Raw genomic sequence first — 20148 nt, forward strand, 5'->3', positions numbered from 1 at the left:
CGACCGAGGGATCAGCATCCGCAATTTGAATGCTTTTGTTGCGCTCGGCTCGATGGGTGGTCAGCTATGTTGAGGTAGAAAGTGGTAATGGCGATGGAATTTGGAGCGGACTGTAGACCACGAAGAGATGAAACACGTTCCTTCGATCATTCGACTCTTTGTATCGTTTTTCAGGTCGGATAACGATTTGTCTCACACATTTACACCGTGTTACTTGAGTACCACATTTTCACAGTGGATATAAGCCAATATAAGTGTCTTTTGTACTTGGAACTAAACGTACTTCGCTTTACTTGGCTTGCACTTTCTATCAGAGTCACTGAAGAATGACAATTCTTGTGTCCTTGCAAAAATACAAATCTTGTCATCTGTCGTTTTTCTTGACAAATTCCAAATCGTTGGGGCTCTAAGTGCTCGAAAGAATAGGTGTCACCGGAAATCGGTCACCCACGCTGTCTGGCTGGCAAAACAAGCCCAGAGATAGCGATCCTGACGAATCGTTCGATTGGAATTCCACGTAACGGTTCGCTGAGTACCAAAACACCTCCGCGAGACCGTGAGATCGAGCTGGCCACGGCGAATAATCGGTTACCATATACGATTCTGCGTCGGCACACTTTTTCTTGGTTTTTCATTGGCGTTTGTCGAACATCTCGCGCCGCATGTTTCTCGTAGGATCAAGTCCCGCTGAACGTAACGATACGAAGCTTTTAAAAAGCTTGGTTTCCCACCAAGCTTATACTATTAACTTCTGGCATCGTTCTTATTAATTATTGCACATTAATGTACAGATAAAAATAAGACAACAATATATGAGGACTAATATTGGATCAAGAGCACCGTGACTGTTTCTGAAGGGTGCCACTTAAGTTTCAGGTGGCCATCTTGCTTCTCCAAAATAATAATTATATTACACTTGCAGAAAAATCGAATTTTCAAACACCATATCATAGTGATCGGTGTTTTCCATTCTGCGAATATCACCAACAAACAGGACAAACCTGTTCCCGTGGCCGTCGATGAAAATCTTTATCAGCATCTCCATTTATTAGCAGTCCACGAGGACTGTCAACATCCTTCGCACGGATAGCATAAGCGCCTCGATATCTGCACGTTTCCAGTCCTGTAGTTTCACTTTTAACCGGGCTATTAGTACACGGGGACTTTGTCGTTAATCCAATGATTGAAATTAACGACTCGAAATCAAGGCCGCGGAGGAGCGTCATGGGAAACGCAACGGACCGTCCCCTGTGACCCTCTTACCGAATATCGTTTTTGATATTTTTATTTCAATCATAAAGTCTAACAATCTTCTTTACCATACCTTCTGCAACTCTTGTTTCTTTTCTAAATTCGTAAAAATTAAGTGCATGTGAAAATTCAGCCATTTGTATGGGGTCTTTCATACTTTACAGAATTAAGGAACAACTTTCTGAATATTCTTAGGATTTCTACATATTCTTGACCAAAATACGCGTCGTTTGCATTTTGAAACATTAAAATCCTCCAATCCGTTCAGGAGTTATGACGTTTTAAACATACGCATGACATTTCAGGGAAACATTCCTATCCTGATCAGACATTAAACTTTCGGTGAGGAATTTTTTTCTCGAAAGTGCGCAAGATTTCGGGGATATGTCTGTTCACCAAAAATGTTTATAATTGACCCCCGCAACTAAGAATAATTTTTTTAGAACGATTTGAAAATTTTCTTTTTCGCCGAAAAATGTAGGCAGCTACTGAATTTTTTTCTCGAAAATGGGTAGGATTTCGGGGGTATGTCTGTTCACCAAAAATGATTATAATTGACCCCTTCAGCTAGGAATAATTTTTTTAGAACGATTTGAAAATTTTCTTTTTCGCCGAAAAATTTAGGCAGCTACTGAATTTTTTTCTCGAAAGTGGGTAGGATTTCGGGGATATGTCTGTTCACCAAAAATGTTTATAATTGACCCCCGCAACTAAGAATAATTTTTTTAGAACGATTTGAAAATTATTTTTTCGCCGAAAAATTTAGGCACCTAGTCGTATAGCTCATCTATGGCGTCTTCCTTAGCAGCGAGCCCCCTACGTCCAGAAAGGCTGTTTCGCGTCTTGTCAGAGGGATGCAGACTCGTGTCGCGAACTTTCCTGCGACACGGCCGATCGAATCGCGAAACAAGCGCGCTAAAACCCGCCGACACGAACGGTAACGCATCAGGGAAAAAAATGAGGGAACAAGGTTACCGGGAGAAAGTTAACGAAACAGGTAGACGTCAACACACTCGAACAACGCGAACCGGCGAACCTCGCCGGTGGCCATTCTGTTTTTTTTTTTCAGATCGATCGCGATCGATCCTCGATCCTCGGCCACCGTACGGTTCCTGATGCTAGACAGCTTCGTTTAAATCAGCGCTTCTCAAACACTTCTGCCTGAACTTGAACGAACAACTTGCAAGACGAACGTCTACAAAGTCTACCGCTTCGAATAAATCTTTGATAGAAGAAAATAGGAGAAGATTAATCGCTATCTCGTTGGCATTCCGGCGCGAATGCGTGTTTAATTTTATCTTATTACCTCCGATCGAGCACCGTTTAATTTTTGCGTAAGCTATTGGAATTCGGTACGGTGATTTTGCACGATAAATTCTCCACGTAGAGACTATGATTTGTCGAGCCACAGGAATTCAAAGAAACAAAATCAATCATTACTGTTAAAGTGGGACACATTATGGTATTTCTTAATTCGCTGTGCGGAGGTATATGTTTTCAACGGGATCCGTGAGTTATGATCGCGCTCGAGCATTCTCTGGTGTCAAACGAAATTTCTATTCCTTGACTGTCGTAAGCTTCGAAGAGGACCAAAATCTAAGGGTTGAGGATGGCTAACAGAGACCCGGTAAATGCAATAATTGTTTCCAATCGATGGTTCTTACTTTCGTTTCAAATCTCGTGGCCTGAGACCACCGTGATCGCGACGGAAGCGCGCGATTTCATTGTGGGATCCCGCGTGCAAAACTGGTTTCGCAAAATCGCCGGTTTTTGCCAGCGGCACGCACTCGACGCAACGAGCCACTGCTTTCCGTGTTTTCTGTGTACCGCCTCGGGGAGGGCAGACCGCTTCCGGTCTTCTGATCGAATGAGGCCACTTGGTCAACAGATCCGTTCCATCCGATTCTCTGGATCGCGAGTGAGAATCGCATCGAACCGGTTGCCCCAGCGTCCACGTTCCTTCCATCCTTCGTACCGGAGAGAAAGAGAGAGAAAACACGAGACGAGATTTTCACGCGCGGTTTGATCGTCGCTTCCAATCGCTTGTCACGCCGCTGTCGCGCGGAGAAAAGAGAAAAAGAATACGTAAACGACGCCGGTGTCTATTCAGACGTCGATCCTCCGTTGGAGCTTGGACGTCGACACCGATTAATATTCCGTTGGCTTCTAGGCGAAAAGGCAATGGAATTCTACTGGGTTAAGTTGCTCAAATACGAAATGAAAATTCGTTTGAAAATGTACCTTCACATATTTCACCCCTTCCAAGCTGAGGCTTCTATATTTGTATCTTGGGGTAGTTACGAATGGAAACATGGCGGTTCGAGAACTCTGGGAATTCGTTAGATTGCTTGAAAAAGATGTATTAATAAAAAGGGCCAAGGTGAACAACCGTGAAGTCGGCTACAAGCCTCGTAGTTAAATATTTTCTTGGCCAATAAATATGCAACTATGAAATAGTTAACATTCCCAGAATGGCTGGTATTAGTTAGCTCAATTTGCTTCGTAATTTCATACCAAACAAATTGGCTAAACACCAAATGTACAATAAGTGTTATTTGTCATCGTTTTTCAGTTATAAAATCGTGGGAAGTTTCACGCGTTCGCGAGATCGGCCAAGTCATCCGCAACCTGATGGAACGGAGACCAATTTCGATGATTTAACATTGCGAAACAACGTAGAGAAAAGTTTGAAAAGTAATTCTGTTAAGAGAAATTTTAGTAAAGGGGAACTTGAACGAGAAATTGATGTTATTGGTAGAGTCATATCTAAGTACGCAGTCTTGCGTCGCGTGTTTTCCTGCTGACATACTATTTTGCGGTGAGCAAAGATGCAAAAACCGGATGCAGGAAAATGATGCAAATGAAAACGGCAGTTCTTAAGCTTTCGTCTGCTTTCCATGTTTCGACGAATAACTGTGGTTTCGTTTGCGAGGTTTGCTTTGCACTTCTTCTTTTAAAATAATTCCCGGAGATTATTAAATATATTCTAAGGCGACTATATTGATTTCAAATTCTTAATTTAACAAATTCAAGGAACCATTTCTCGTAATTGATGTTTACGCTGTTTTTGCTTTAGTAAAATTTACTTAATTTCAGCTTCCAGTTAGTAATCTGAAAGGATCACCGTTGGCCTTTCGACGCGAGCTGTCTTCAAAAGGGAAGAACTGGTAACTAGGTATGCGAGTTCTCGGTTTTCTCTCCATTCCAGCATTGTTGGTGTAATATTTTATTGACAACGACGTAATTTACGTTAACCCGGCGCGATAGAAAAGGAATGGGAGGGCGTGGCGTTCGAGGATAATCGGTTTGCGCGGTCGACGGCCCCATTTCCCGTCACTTCCGGTTGGGAAAATTAATGGGGGACTGCAGAAACGCGAAGAAACGGGAAACCAGGCGCTCGCGGAGGTCAGATATTTCTGGAACTCGTCGCGGGATCGCTTTCGGACCAATTATGCGCATAATAGGAGACTCTGAGTGCCATTAAATGGCACAACTGATGGAAAATATATGAATAATAAAAAGTAGGCATTGATTTTGCTTCTCAGAAATTTTTAATTAGTAGAAAGTTAATTTCATCTGATCAAAGTTTTAAAATTTAAGGAAATGTTTGAAACTGGAAATTCCACTTTTCAAATCCCCCGTTAAGAAAACGAGAACTAATCGCGTGTCTTTGAGAAATTAACTTTCCACAACATGACAGCAAAATACTTTCGGTATAAACAAGTGAAGCGTAATGTAGAAAAGAAGCAAAGCAGAAATTAGGGACATCGGTGGAGAATTCGATTTTGTTTTATTGGTTAATAACTCTGTATAAGGAAATTCACCTAAAGTGGAATTCAGAAGCATGGGTTTTTTCTTATTTAATTAGTTACTAATTATTGTGCACAATTCCATCCAGTGGTGTTTGCACAAAGGGTAGACAAAGTCTGTAAATTAATTTCTACATCCATCCTAGCTAAGAAGACTATTATTGTTAACTTATATCGTCACAAATGTTCCACCTGTCAAGAAATTAAAATTATCACTGTTATCTTTCCAGGTAGACGACGCAAATTGTTGGATGAAATGCACCAATTGCTTGGATTTATTGACAGTAGTTGCTAAAATATTTTACATAAAAATGTTTAAATAACCTAGACAATAAATAATCCTCACGCGCGCAGAAGTAAACTGTACTTTTTAACAGTTTTATAAGTAACTACATACACGATTAAGTAATATATACAACCTAACAGCGTCTTCGACAGTTTACGTATCGGAACATGGCTATTATTTATACATATCACCTAATTCTTAGATAACACACCGTTCAAAAATGGCAGCGTACGTAACCACGCAATCTTTCAGACGTTTGAGTGATAATTTCACCACGATCGAGTGAAATATGAGAGAGCATACTAAAACATACGAATAGAGACAATTCGAGAGGTTTCTCGGCCCTCGACGTAGCTCTTGAGTGAATCACAAGTATGAACAATTTTGTACATTCGATTTCAACGACACACCACACAACTTACGACTAAAATGTGATTACTAGAATAAACAGTAGAAATATTGACACATCCAAGACCAATCTACTCTAATATCTGGTAACAGAAGCAAAGACCTCGAAAATAGCAACAAATCTCCTGTCTAGTATAGCAACACAATTTCCATAATACTATCAGGTTCTCCACGCCCAACAGAACCAATTAAAACAACATTAAATGCAATATTCTTTTACGTATTTGAACAACTCTAGATTTTGAGAACTTTTATACATGTGAACAACACGATTATAAATTTATTGACAATTATTTGGAACAGAGTTGCTTAAATGCATCAAAATTCTATTTCTCTTTCTAACAACGCAGTTCCAAATTAATCGATAATTATTTAAAATTGTGTTATTCAAATATACCAAAGTTCCATGTATTGTTTTGATAACACAACTCTAAATATGTTGATAATTTTATAGAATTCAATTACTCGATTTCGCCCAAAGAGTATTTTTTTTACTTTGACGTTGTTCCCATCTAAAAACGAAAAAAGACATTTTCTATGTCGTGGAACCAATTAAAAATTTAAACGATCTTTCGATTATGGAGCATCCTTATGACTGGTACTCCTGGTAGCCTCGATAAGCGAGGTCCTGGCCAAAGGACACGCTATCCCCGTGGTAACCACCTTGGTACTCAGGAGCTGGATGAGCACCCTGCTCCGCATAAGGATAATTATTAGCATTCTCCTTGTAGTAAGGAGGGTAGCCAATCCCGCTCTGACTATACACCGGAGGATGATAATTTTGAGTGAGCGGCTTATAGAGCTTGAAGAAGCCAATCAGACCCGGTATCACGATCGCGAGGAAGCCGAGGAACTTTTTAAAGGACGCCAGGCCCAAAATCAGGGGCAAGAACAACAGTAGTTTGAGCTTGAACAGCTTCAGAACGATCAGCATCGGGATCAGGAGCTTCTTCAGCTGATGGCGGGCTGTAAAACTCGGTATTAGTAGAACTCTCAATTAAAAATTGCTCGATGGGGCGTGGTGAAATGATCGTTTAACAAAAAAATGGCAAATATTATTTATAATTATTTGTGCAAACGTGAAACCATCGATTCTAAAGAAATGGTTGTAATGTATCTACATTAGATAATAATTTAGTTCTGCTTCCAGACGTTTATTAAAAAGTGTTCATTGTATAAGATGACTGATCGAAGTTTGAGTCTGTTAACAAAATTTTGCACGTATCCGTCATTTCAACCACAACCTTTAAAAATGGAGGAAATAGTTTTCTTTATAGAGGATAGAGTGCTCACAGAAGAGGGTGTCCTTTTTGTTCTCCAGAGTATCAATCTCGTCTGCAATTTCATCCAGGAACCTGGGGGCGTAGACATCGTTGTCTCCAGTTTCTTCGGATGGTATGTGCAACTCAATGGCCACGGTTTTCACGAACTTCTCGGCCTTCCTCATGGCGAACTTCGTGAGTTGGTCCCACTCGGAATCACTGGACCTAAAATACAGGACGAACACAATTTGATGGCTTCTACAGCTTACAGTAATTAGAGGGAATGGTCTCTAAGCAACTCAGGGATAGGGACCTATACTCAAAAGCCTCAACAATAAGAACTATATTGTATCATCGATGTTCTGAACGTCATATTTCATTCCCTGCGGGTTTTAAGTGCCTGTGAAAGGACTTTGGAATGTCTGGTACCTTGGTTCGTTCGAGTATTCGTACGGCTGACGACCAACCTCCTTCACCACGTCCCTGGACATCCTCACGACTTTTACGTAATCGTTCATATCGTAGTGGGGCTGGTCGAAGAAGTCGGTGAAGTAACTCAACGCCTGGGACTTGAAACATTCGGCTAGATCTCCATTCAAACAACCCTTGTTCGTCTTCGCCATGTAGGGGTCCACGTTTCGCCCGGTTCCCAGACCGATCCAGTCGAAAATTCCCTTCCCCTGTCGCGTCCTGTTGAATGGCACCTGCTCCTGGGGCTCTGGGACCTGGTTGTCTGAAAGAATCGATTCTAATCAGTATATGTCAACACAGGTGAAGGGTGCCCTGATGATCTATAACCATAGACCAATTCTAGACTCTTCCCTGGGCTAACTTTCAAGTAGCATATTAGATAATGTTTTAACTTAATTTTCGTAGGAATTTTGTAATTTAATGTTACAAAATAACGAAGTTATAGAACACTGTGTGCCATGGTGTTTGGTAGGACCTCGTCAGCTAGCATTTAGAAGATCTCAGAAATTATTATAATTTGGTAACATAAATTACTAATGATCTAAAGAGTGGGGATTCAGAACCTCCAAACTCTTTTAATAATTTCAAGTTTTAAGTAGAAACAGTGTTAAAAAAAAATATAGAAAGGGGATACCCAGTAATCGAGATGAGATTTAAATTCCTCGAAGGGAAAGGTGAAACTAAATCACTAGACTCACCGCGTCCCTCGGTCTGCTCGCTGGTAGGTCCATCCTCGAAGGTGACAGAACCACATGGTACCAACAGCATCCACAACAACACCAGACCATGGTTTACCAGCAACGGCGCCAGTCGCATGTTGTACCTACGATCACATACTCTTATCGACGCCATTCTCAAACTACAACACTCGTTATAAGACAAACGATTACGCCTCGTAAGCGTCCGATGTCGCGAAACGTTACCTCGATTCACAGACCCGTCATCGTAACGATAAAAGAAAATAGATCGTAGCATCGAGGCGCGTAACTATGTCATCGGAAAGGAGGCAACGAGACACGCTGGTCTCGACGAAACTGTGCGGTTCCGGATAACAAAAATCGGGCATTGATCTCTTACCGAACTCCGTCAACTGGCCAGCTTCCGCGTCGCGTCGACGAACGACATCGTTTCACGATTTCGGGGGGGGAAAAAAACGACACTCGTGATTCACGAACGGCGGTCGAGCGTCTGTCGGATGCACGGCTTCGATCGCGACCGTTTCATGGACACCAAAGTGCCGTTAGCCAGAACGACCAATGAGGATGCTCCGTTGGAAAGGAACCGGGTCCGTAACCTTGTATTCCAGTCGCGCGGCCATGGCATTCGTTACACCGACCACGTAGAGATCGACGTCAGAGGCGGGTGAAATTTTATTTAAATAATTGGTTACGAACGAAATCGATTTTGAAACACAGCAGGCTCGAAAAAGGAGCCCACTATTCAATTGAGACTCCGAGTATCGATAGATTTCGTTATCCCATTTGCAAATATTCAATACTTTTCGAGACACTTACGCTACGGGCGCCATAGATAATATCCACCACATCTCGATTTAGATATGCTAACAGAAACTTAATCAACGAGATAAATATACAAATTTTAAATTAAGATAGTTTATATATTTGAAAAGGACTATTTAAATTTCCTAATATGGCGCCAAATAATTGCATCGAGGCAGCTCATCGAACAAACGTTGCAAATGGATCTTTGCGTGTTACAGAATATTGTATTCGTCCGTTGACGAAGTAAAATTTTACCCGAGAAGCGTAAATCATCCCTTATTCTCACCTTTTTTTGTTAGATCGCAGTTAAGGAAAGCCCGTGTTCGTACCACAGAGTAAATCCGCGGCCAATAACACCGGAAGAATGAACTTGGAGCAATGAGACGCAACCAGTCGCGTCCAACCGTCTCATTTATACGAACACCGAGTGGTTCGCGATGGAGGGGCAAGATCCGTGGGTTTGTTGTGGGAGAAAAAAGACGTTTAAAAATTAAAAGTGAAAGCAGTCGCCCGGACATAGGACCGGAACCGGGCGATTCTGAACAAAGAGGAACGAGCAAGAGAGAAATGAGACGGACTTTTCTTCGTAATCCGACGATCGGGCGTGCGTCATCGGGCCCCTTTCGTTTTCTCTGATGCTCTTACCTATGTGTTCTTCCCGCTGTCCCTTGGCCTCTGTTGAAATTTCACTGGAAGTTTATAACATTAGGGAATCCTAGAAAGCATTGCGTAATTTGAATCACTTCGCTTTCTGGTAGTAAAACATAGAGATAATCCAACGTTAATCCGTAGGAAGGTATTCTTTTCTGTACTGTTAATTCATTTTTATTTTTGAATCGAAAGAATTCACTTGATCGATTAAGTTAGATTTTCGATCTGTTTTGTAGTTTTCAAATATATTCAAGGTTTTTGGAAGACACTTTCACCGAGTAGGAAAATAATTTCTGTGTGAACGAATAACTTAATTTGATTACGGTAATTACTTCCAAATTTTAGTTATGCTTTGGTTCAGAGAGGTCTACCAGCTGATTAGAGAGTTTGATAGGGAAATAAACTCGGAGAATAAAAGTATGAAGATACATGTAAATTAAACGTAATAGTACCTTAACATTTTTATTCTCAGAATTCATAACGTTATCAAACTCTACCATGAAATGCATTTTAATATTAGAATTACTTACTTATATACACAATATTATATGTACATTTTTTCGTTACGTCCAATTCAAATATTTTTACGTTATTATTTGGTTGTGTGGAGAATTGAGTGTCGACCCGTTAATTATCGAAATAAATTTACCTTCCTCTGTGCAACGACGAACTGTATGATTAAAAAAAAAAAGAAAAAAAAATTGTTTCGGAGTCACAGCATTTATTGGCGCACTGTACACACATACACGCGGCTCGATACGCGTCGAGTCGACTCTCCGAACCTGGTCGAATAAATAAATAAACAATTAATTCGTGCGGTAACGTTCGCACGTCCCGCACGATCGATTAATAAATTAACGTGTCGCTGCGTGTCCGCGAAATAAATAAACTAATCTGGCGGAGCACCGGGCGACGCTGGAGGGGGAGAGGGTGGGCGTGGTTCGGTGATAAATTAAGAGGGCGCCACTGTCCCGGGCTCCGCGTCGTACGATACAGTACTGCCTCGCTTCTTGCATCGATCTGCGTTCCGGATACTTGCAACCTAATCAATCCCACCTCTAAACGAAATCTTACGGCCCTGACTTCGCTGCAAGAACAGAGGCAGTACTGTGATTCGTCACGATAGTGTGATTATCGCTAAATCATAAGTCGCTACGTCCCGTCGTTGGAAGATCGAGGCGTCGTCGACGTCGCGACGCGACGATGTTCCGCGACGGTGAGATTCTCGGCCGAGTCGAGAGGAGGCTCCAACTGTAATACGAAACAAAATGATTTCTGTAAATTCTAGTTTGCTCAAACTAAACCTATCGTTAATCCATGCAACGAGATATTTCGATCCTGTTCGCTGGAATTAAACAATAATATCTAAAAGAAACGAGAATAATATTTTATGATTGTAAAATATATATGCATTAAAAATGGAACAAATATATCCTCTATCGTTATGTCACTGAATCAGTAACTTAGACATTCTTTATGATACAGACACTCTACTTATGGGAGACTTCAATGCCCGCATGGAGACCCCAGATGTCAACATTCAGGGTGCTCTGGCAGTAACTAACCAGCATATTTCTCGTAAATCGTGAACATAAAAAAGAATTCGAAAGAAAAATATATACTCTTTTCTATACCCAATATTTGAAAAATATTGTTTGTTAGGTATTATTGTGTAATTCCACTGAGGAGTTTGAATAAAGGCATGCTCGTATGGACAAACGATAGGTCCAACGCAATTCGAAGCATTCGATTCCGCGTATTCCGGTATTCAGTTATAATAATGCACGCTGAAGGCTACCTAGAATTTTGTTCGAGCAAATTACGCGACAATCCTGGGTCGCGTACGTTCACGTGTCGGACCTACTTCTGCTCGCAATAAGCCAGCTATTACGCAACAGCGGGACATTTGAATGCCAGCAAAGGTATATACGCGAATCCAGCTGGATAGATGTACCGTTATCACCGTGGTCGATGTAGTCATTATCATTTCTTCGTTTCACTGTTAACCTCTCGGGCGGCGCGAAACGATCTTGCCACTGGCGACGCGAGAGTCTTCGACTCTGTTCGAAGTCGCGTTAATTGTCCAAACGATAATTGATCACAAAGACAACCGCAGTTGCACCGATCCCGAGAGGATTTTCACGTGATTCGGTAGCTTGATGTCGGTACGCAGGTACGATGATTCAAGAGGAACTGTGGTCTTTGAAATTCGTTCGATCTATGCGACGTTTTAGATGTTAAATCTGGGACATTTTAATTCAACGACGTCTATAAAGAGATGACTTTGTACTCGAAATGAATAGCGAAATGACTGGATACTCGAGTATATTCGAACGCCCGAGGTATTTATGGAGACTTCGATGCCTGGACGATGGAATGTTCTGAATATTTAAACAACGCTGCAAACGAATAACCGAATATCTAAATAGCGACAACGCTAACAGGATAAATAGTTGAGAAGAGAAACTTCTGATACTTGGAATAACTGGATATGCAAATGCGTTGACGTTCCATATAAGTAGCATACAGGGTGTCTCGATGTAAGCGATACTTAGGACAACTGTTAGGACAAATATTACACACGTTGACTTCGTCTTTTTTAACCTAACAAACTACCAACAAAAAGTTGTAGTATATTGTTTGAAAAAGCTAGTTTAATCTCCAAACAACCTTGAAAAAATGAAAATAAAAATTGAGACTTTATTTCATCAGGTTGTGTGCAATGAATAGGACAAATTTTCTCTTTATCATTTTTCAATTAAATGAGTAGTTTAAGCGTTATTACAGAGAACAGTTATCCGTAGAGACTATGCATTTGGAGACTTCGATGCTTGCATAGAACAGTGCACTAAATATTTAATATAAGCGTACGGATATCTGAACAGAACTTGGGACTAGTCAGACACCATAAATACTCAAAATAACCAAATGCCCAAGTACGCCCAGCCATCGAAACTAACGTACCAAGCGAGTCCCACAGATTTAAATAAATATCCAATTCGAGCAATCTTCCCAAACAACCGACAGTCCCATTACGCGTTTATCTACACTCGAGTTGCCAGGTTTCTAGAGCGCTAATCTCTCTCGAGCCGTCGCATCTAGCTCCAAATCGTCTCAACTATGTCAATCTCGCTTATAAATAACATCATCGGCCCAGTTCCGCGCTACTTCCGCGAACTGTTGCCTCGATCCTATAATTATCCCAAAAACCTTTTACCAAACTTCTCATACCTGCGTGCCGACGACAGAAATACCGTCCCTCGACAATGCTACGCGAGTGGGCGTATTTTCGACACCCCACAACACCACGAACGTCCCGTTGATCAGGCTTTCAGTCCTGGGATCAATTCCCGTAAGATCGTTCACCCTTGCAAATCATTTTTAAGAGTCAAAAATGGTCCTTATGGTTTGTGTTTTTTTACAACTTCCTCGCGTGAACTAGTTTGTCGATGTCCTGGTAGGTCGCCAGAATGGCCTGATTCTGCCTGAGGGCCTCGTCCTCGCGCGCTACCGGGCAATTCGTGTACGCGTCCTCGCACTTGACGCCATCTTGGCCGTCCTTCGCGGCCTTCATGTACCGGAAGAACCGGAGGACGTCGGGATTGTCGCTGCTGGGCCTCCGTAGCTCGTTCAGCTCCCTGGACAGCTGGGCAGAGACCAGGTTCGAATACGGCGCGTATCGTGCCGGGCTTCGATACATCGCGCACACCGCGTACTCCCTGCAACCCTCCGTCGTGTGACCGAGACGCGAGAAGACGGCGTCGAGACGCGACAGCAACGGAGAATAGAAGGGATCGTAGTTGGTCAGCATCAGCGAGCTCGTCGGGATCTCGTGGAAGACCTGTCGTTTGGGAATTACCATTTTTAGAAAGACTACTAACAGATACAGTGAACTTTATGGTGGAATTTTTGGGGACAAAGAATGCTCGTTTCGAGGAGGTGGCGTGATCTGGTGACGTCAGTTTCCTAGTGTTTTATGATGTGGAAAATGAGGTTTAAGAATTTTGTGTAAGTTTTGTTTGAAAAAAGATGGTTTGACGGAACTTTCAACTGTAGATTCTATAAAAAATGAAAGACGTTACCTTGAAGTCTTGTTTTTTCGAGAGCCCGTTAGCAGCCACGTGTCTGGTGTAGTACCGATCCGAAATGGCGTTCGCGTGGGTTATTCTGGGATCGACGAACGAGTAACGCGAGGAAATTTCCGGGTTTTTCTGCATCATGCTCTCGTCGTACATCACCGAGGCAGGTAGCGTTCCTACTGGCTGCCGCGTCAGGTAGTCGTCGTTGTAGAGATCGGAATTGTCCTTGAACTCGAAATTCTCGTCCGGTTGCGCAGTGGTCTGCGTCGATTGCGCGAAAGAGGAAACGCCTGTGAAACGAGATCGTTAATTAAAACAAACATCGCTTTCGATTCAATTAGAATACTATTTATCTCCCACTATGTAACAGCGTATTAACTGTACGTGATGCAAAATGTACTAGAATCGTGCTGTGCAACTAGTATAATTTGTGAGGTCGAAAATTTATATTATGATGATGTTTGAGAAGATCCACGTACCTTTACCAAGGATATTACCGATACTGCCGATGATGCTGGGCAGGAAAAGTGCGAGCAGAATGCTCTTAATGATCTGCACACCGAAAATCAATGGTAGGAACAGCTTCTTCAGGCCGAACGCTAGAAAACCAAGTCCGAATCCTGTTAAAAAGGTACTCTTTCCCTGAAAGATGGCTGAAAGCAAAAGTACCAGCAAATTAAAGCCCTGCGGTTAGTCCTGTAAGCCATGCTGCAGCCAGCCTATTCTCTCGTCTTCGGTTTTCTCGCGATCCAAACTGCCAGCCAAGTCTCGCTGAAAATCACTCGAAATTTAGAATCGGCGTGATACCAATTCCAATTCTAACTCGTTAAAAGCCGAACCTATGTATTGTATTTGCCAATCAGCGGTGACCAAGCCTCGTTAAACCGTTTTTAGCGCACACACAGAAAGCCAATCGGTGACGTGAAAAGCGTTCGTTCGCGTGCGTCGATTTTTTCAACCGACGCACTATACTTTTGTTACGCGGTTTTATGCTCTTCCAACATGGAGCTGCGTGCACGTACATTACCATTCGTAAGCATAATCGCATGTATGTCGATTACATTTTAACGGTATACAATTTAGAAATAGACTGAAACGATAAATTTTATCATTGTTGCTGAAATATATTGGAGATAAAGTTTAACAAAGTTTGAACATTGAAATGGTTACAAAAATATATAAAAATATAATATTATTCTTTTGTCTCTCACTACTTTACCTAAATGTTTTCATATTAAATTTTATATTTTATAGACTACCAAACTAAATAATTATTTATACTGTATCAATAAGTCGAAAAATAGCCTGTTAAAGAACAATATCTCTTGATTAATTGTTGCAAACCGTATAAATACTTCATGTATTTTAATATTCGACAGTCTCGATGCGACTAGACTTATGGACGATAGTGTACATGATTCTTTTTTTAGTTTCTAAGCGTAGTTGGGTCTTGACCATAGTAACTCTATGTTTAGAGTACTGAATATTAAGGTTTTCAACCGTCATGCAGAAATTTAATTATTCTTACCTAAAATCAAGTAACATACATGCAAGAATTAATGAATTTTTTAGCTATGCAATAAGTAGTTGAAGTTGTAGAATTATTACAATGGTTTTTGGATAGAGTACAAATAGTAACACAAATTTGCAAAGATTAGAGATTAAAATCGAAAATGGAATTCATTATCTGAATCGAAACAAAAAGAGCCTCCCAAAAATGTATCAATGCCTATGCTTTATTTCGATGGACGGTTCAAAAATAAACAGAAGCGACGCGACTAGAATTGCGTAACGTTTCCTGGAACCCCCAAGTAATTATAATTAGAAACGGGATAAAAATATCAGCTCATTTTTAAACGGTAGAGAATTCTAATTTCTAATCCCATTCATAGGCTTTGTGGGTCAATTTATCTAATTAGAAACGGTTAGAAATTGTAAGCGGAAAACAAACCGGTGGCAAGTTGTTTTGTTCTGCAAGATAGTAGCTACATTTTATGATACGACACGAGCAAAATGTAAAAACGTGTAAAATATCTGGAAAGGCAATTTCATTAACTTAAATTGTGAAATGCGTCGGTCGTGCATGTCACCTGTCCTATTTTAGATCTTTTATCGTTGTACAGATTGAAACTTAGAAAATCAAAGTTTTGAAGCTCAGAATATATTCTGAGACGCCCTATTAATTAAAACCTGCCGTCTTCCAGACTTCTGTAGAAAATTTGAGAATTTAGGTGTAAAAGTTAACCGGCAGAAAGCAGGTTTCTAAGCTTCTTTTCTCTTTCACTTCCTTCGCCCTCTCACGTTTCTTGTTTTGAGAAAGTTGGTTCAAAAACAGGGTTTTCTGCGGGGAATGCTCAAACAACACAGGTTGCTTTATAAAGAGGTAACATTTCCTTCTGATCCTGGTGACTGAAATTGAGTTGTTAAACAGAATGAGAAAAGCATTCGTTGTGAAAGTGGTGCTCACGTGAAAGTCTAAGAACAAGAATCTTTCGATGTTCCTAGCATGACAATGTGATGTTCCTAGACCACTAACATCGGGAAAATATAGAAACATTATGGACTTATTGCCATACCGCCTGTGCAACGATCGTTACAGAAGCCTTTCACAGAGAGTCAACATCAATTTGATAATTAATAGACCAAGATGTTGCTATTTGAAAGTCGCCTCCCGAATAAAAAATGATGCATCTCTCAGATCCAAAATTGATCAATGTCTACATTTCACTCCATTGTGTTTAAATTTAAAAAACCCTTACAGCCCTTGAAAAGTGCCTGGCGACTCGAGATTCGAATTGAACTTCTTCCAGCGAGATCTTTCCCTATTTTCCGCTCGAACGACACCATGCTTCGACCCAATTTCGTTGCACACTTGTACTTTCGTCGCGATAAACGGACCCACGATCAAGACCCAAGCCACATTCGCCACCTTCCTCGCACAGCGAAACCAGCGACAAGCAATCGGCTCGCTCGCGTCCATAGCAACATCGTCAGCCGAGTTCACGCGACGCTGGTGCACACATACGCAAGTTACGAAAGCGTGACTCGATGGTTTCGTGGACTCACCGTTGAAGAAGGTTCTAGCTTTTCTAGCAGGAATTAAGTCCTGGCTCAGACGTATCTTTACTACGTGTTCTCTGGCGTACCGACGAACTTTATCGAGTAGGCTCGCGTCCGTCCGTGGGTTACCTTTTTCGTCTCTCCTCGCGACGAATCCGTCGTCCGCGTTCCGTACTATCTGCACGGAGTCCGTCACGTTGTACACGTCGATCCCGGACAGTCTGTCCAACATCTGCGACAGGTCCTTGCGCGTCGATTCCGTAGGGGACATCGTGGCGTTCGCTGCACCGCTCGCCTCGATCTGATAACGCGACATGTCGTCGGTCTCGATCGTCTGGCCCATGTTCGAGTCGAACTTGCTCGGTTTGCCGGGCATATTGTGCGGATGGTCGAGCAACTCGTTGGCGAACGACACCTCGTTCGCGATCGGGTCCTCGTGTATCGCGTGATCGGTCACGTTCAAGGCCGCCACGTGGTCCTTGACCCACGCGATGGCCAAGATCGCCAGGATCGCGCCGCCTCTCGATCCACCCATGGTCCCCTCTAACTCGGTCTGTCCTCTCGATCGTCTGGGGCTATCTCTCTGGCTCACTCTAGCGGCTAGCTACTTTTACGGCCGAAGGATAGCTGCATCTCGGTCCGCGGCGCTCGCTCGACGTCCCCTGGAAACGAGAAAACTCGTATTGCGGCGGTTATGGTTCCTGAATGAGATGCTGGAATAACATGAACTTTGATCGAGTAGAATAGACTTGAAAGAAAATTAGTTGTCGAAGTATTCTCGATGGAACTTTCTTTGGAATCATGGCGGTATTATTCCTAGTATTTGCTTGAGAGTTTTAAAATTTGTCTACGATAATCGATAAGAAAGAATGATCTAATTTTGCGCTCTGGGTTAGTAGATGTTCGTTAAGAAGTAAATTTTTTGTTTTTTGAAATGTTTACTGATTTCATTCGGTAATTCTGATTTAAGACTAATTCTAAATTTTGTACAGAAACGCTTGGCAGGGGTGATAGGCTATATGCCAAGAAATGGATACAGAGAGTTGCATATAGCCGGGGCTGGTCATGAATTCGTTCGAGGAATCGACCTTTCCAGCCACGCGTGAATCGTCCGACGATGAGAGTGAGCGCAACAGAGTATGACAATCACTAGTGCATACTAAAAGCTTTGACAGTGGAGCCTCTATTACTCATACTAGAGAGACAATACCGTTCGGGTAACAGAACGTTAGAATAATACTACAATCACTTCTCTGCCATCTAATGTGTTAATTTTCAATAAAACTGATGGACCACCTCGGTAAACAAATTTTTAGTTTGCATTAGCGTGTGTTATATTTTGACAGCTGGCACCCACTTCATCTGAAGAAACATAAACAATGGTGCATTTGCACATGTTTCCCCATACGATGACTGAAAAATTGCCTCTAAAATATCATCGACCATCGCAAAATAATTCTACCAAATATTAAATTGCAAAAGAGCCCTCGGATCTCGGTTTGATTTACCCCAAAATGATCGTCCCCCACACTCACTCCTCCACACTCGAACCACATCCATTGATATTCTACTTTTTTGCAATCTTCGAACCTCCAAGCTACATCGACTATTCACGCTGTGAGTCTTAACGATCTGTCGATCGTCGTGAACGCGAACGTTTCGAGACACTTAAAAATCGAAACTGGTGGCCGGTGGGGAAACTGGAAGCCGATCACTCGAGGAAGGAACGTCTTCCGTTCGCCGAGGGTCAATGTACTCACTGTCACGGCGCGTAGATGACATCAACGTCGCGACGATACCCTCGATCCTGGCTGGAAGAAGTGATCGAACCGGCGGTTGTTCGGTGGTCCAGGTCCAGACGGTCCGTTTCCTGGGATCGGGGATCCTGTCACGGAGACACTGTACTGAACGAACGATCGGGACGCCGGAATCGTGCGCGACGGTCGACTCGGTACTGGCGAGTCCTCGCTGGATCGACTGGACTGATCCGATCTGGGTTACCCGGCCATCCGTCTGTCCGTTCCTTTCCACCTTCCTCTCTTCCAGGTTTGTTCGTTCGTTGGTTCCGCTCCCGCCGACTGGGATCCACACCGTCTCTTTTTGCCACCGACGGCCAGAACGGCCGGAACGCCATCCTCCATTCAAATCCGATCGAATTCGACGCGGGTCTAACGTCAGCGGGCCGATTTCACCGACTGGAATTTCGGTTGACGACGCTACGCGTGTACGTCGCTCCTCCCTTTCATCGTGTACTTCTTGTCGTTTCGTTGTTTATGGATCGACGGCGTCTTCGATCGTTTCGCTCGCGCGTTAAACGGCTCCTGACATTCGAGCGCCAGTCATGCTTTTGGTAAATCAATTTTTTTAAATGTTTGTTATATCTTTTGCAAAGAAAGATGAAATATATCGGTTTCTGGGTCTAGGAATTGGCGTTAGTACAAAAGTACTGCCTTGTCTTTGATAGCTGTGTATTGTCAGTTATTGACAAATGGACGGGCTTCTTTAAGTATTCTACAAAATTAGAGTATTCCAATATCGATGGTACAATAGAGAAAGGATGACTCTACGTGAAAAAACAAACCGAAAACTAGAAATAAGATCTTTTCATTTTGAGAAATTTTTTTCAGCCAAATGTTTATCTTTCATTCGTTATTCAAAATTTAATCAACATTCTAGTATGCAGATATTTTATAAATCACTCGTGTTTCAGGTTACTGATTTAGAGATAACGATAGCGACAGTGTTTCGATTTACCGTTCGTTCATTGAATATTCTGAACGCCGTTCCGAGAACAGCGATTTAGGATAAATTAGCAAAATGGCATGAATGTTAATGCAGTATCGTCAAAATTATCGCTCAACTAGTAGAAATGTGACTTTTGCCCTGTGGCAGTGAGTTTCTGATTCTGTGAAATTTGACCCGAATGAATTGTTTATATAGAAACAAAGAAATTGTTAAACATTAGGATGTTTCATGAAATGATCAAGTCAAGGAATCCCTGATGATCTTTGTATAATTTTACGATATACATTCCCTTGCCTTTTATGTGTAGAAAGTGAATCAAACTTCAACGTAACTAGTATAATACGAGTACATTCATTTTAGTTGATTATAATTCTCGCGATAAAAGACATTAACGGTTTAGAATGAAATTGGAATGAACAGTAAATGGGAACGTGAAGCGTCGAGGTCTGTGTTATGGTTTATTTTTGTGCAATGAAATCGTGAACGTGACAGTAATACAAACGCCGTCCTGGTGATTTCAATGCATGGTTATAGTGCAATCGCCGAACCAACATCAAATATCGACTAAATAACAAGTTTCATTACACTTAATAATATTTTCTGTTTTATAACACTATATACCTA

At 41.9% G+C, this 20148-nt stretch overlaps 2 protein-coding genes across 2 annotated transcripts; both read right to left on the reverse strand.

Moving 5' to 3' along the window:
* Positions 1 to 6343: 6343 nt before the first annotated feature.
* Positions 6344 to 8646, reverse strand: LOC122405370. The gene is made up of 5 exons (XM_043410052.1): positions 8565 to 8646; positions 8186 to 8310; positions 7446 to 7749; positions 7048 to 7241; positions 6344 to 6720 (listed from the first exon to the last, which is right to left on the reverse strand). Exons 2-5 carry the CDS (start codon positions 8301 to 8303, stop codon positions 6344 to 6346), a joined length of 993 nt encoding a protein of 330 aa, XP_043265987.1. The 5' UTR covers positions 8304 to 8310; positions 8565 to 8646.
* A 4412-nt stretch (positions 8647 to 13058) lies between these two features.
* On the reverse strand, positions 13059 to 17314 carry LOC122405409. The gene is made up of 4 exons (XM_043410118.1): positions 16786 to 17314; positions 14199 to 14318; positions 13723 to 14009; positions 13059 to 13481 (listed from the first exon to the last, which is right to left on the reverse strand). The coding sequence occupies exons 1-4, from the start codon at positions 17312 to 17314 to the stop codon at positions 13059 to 13061; spliced, it is 1359 nt and encodes a 452-aa protein (XP_043266053.1).
* Between the last annotated feature and the right edge of the window lie 2834 nt (positions 17315 to 20148).

This window comes from Colletes gigas, unplaced genomic scaffold, assembly GCF_013123115.1.
Source record: "Colletes gigas isolate AHSC1104 unplaced genomic scaffold, ASM1312311v1 Colletes_gigas_Sc00004, whole genome shotgun sequence".
NCBI lineage: Eukaryota > Metazoa > Arthropoda > Insecta > Hymenoptera > Colletidae > Colletes > Colletes gigas.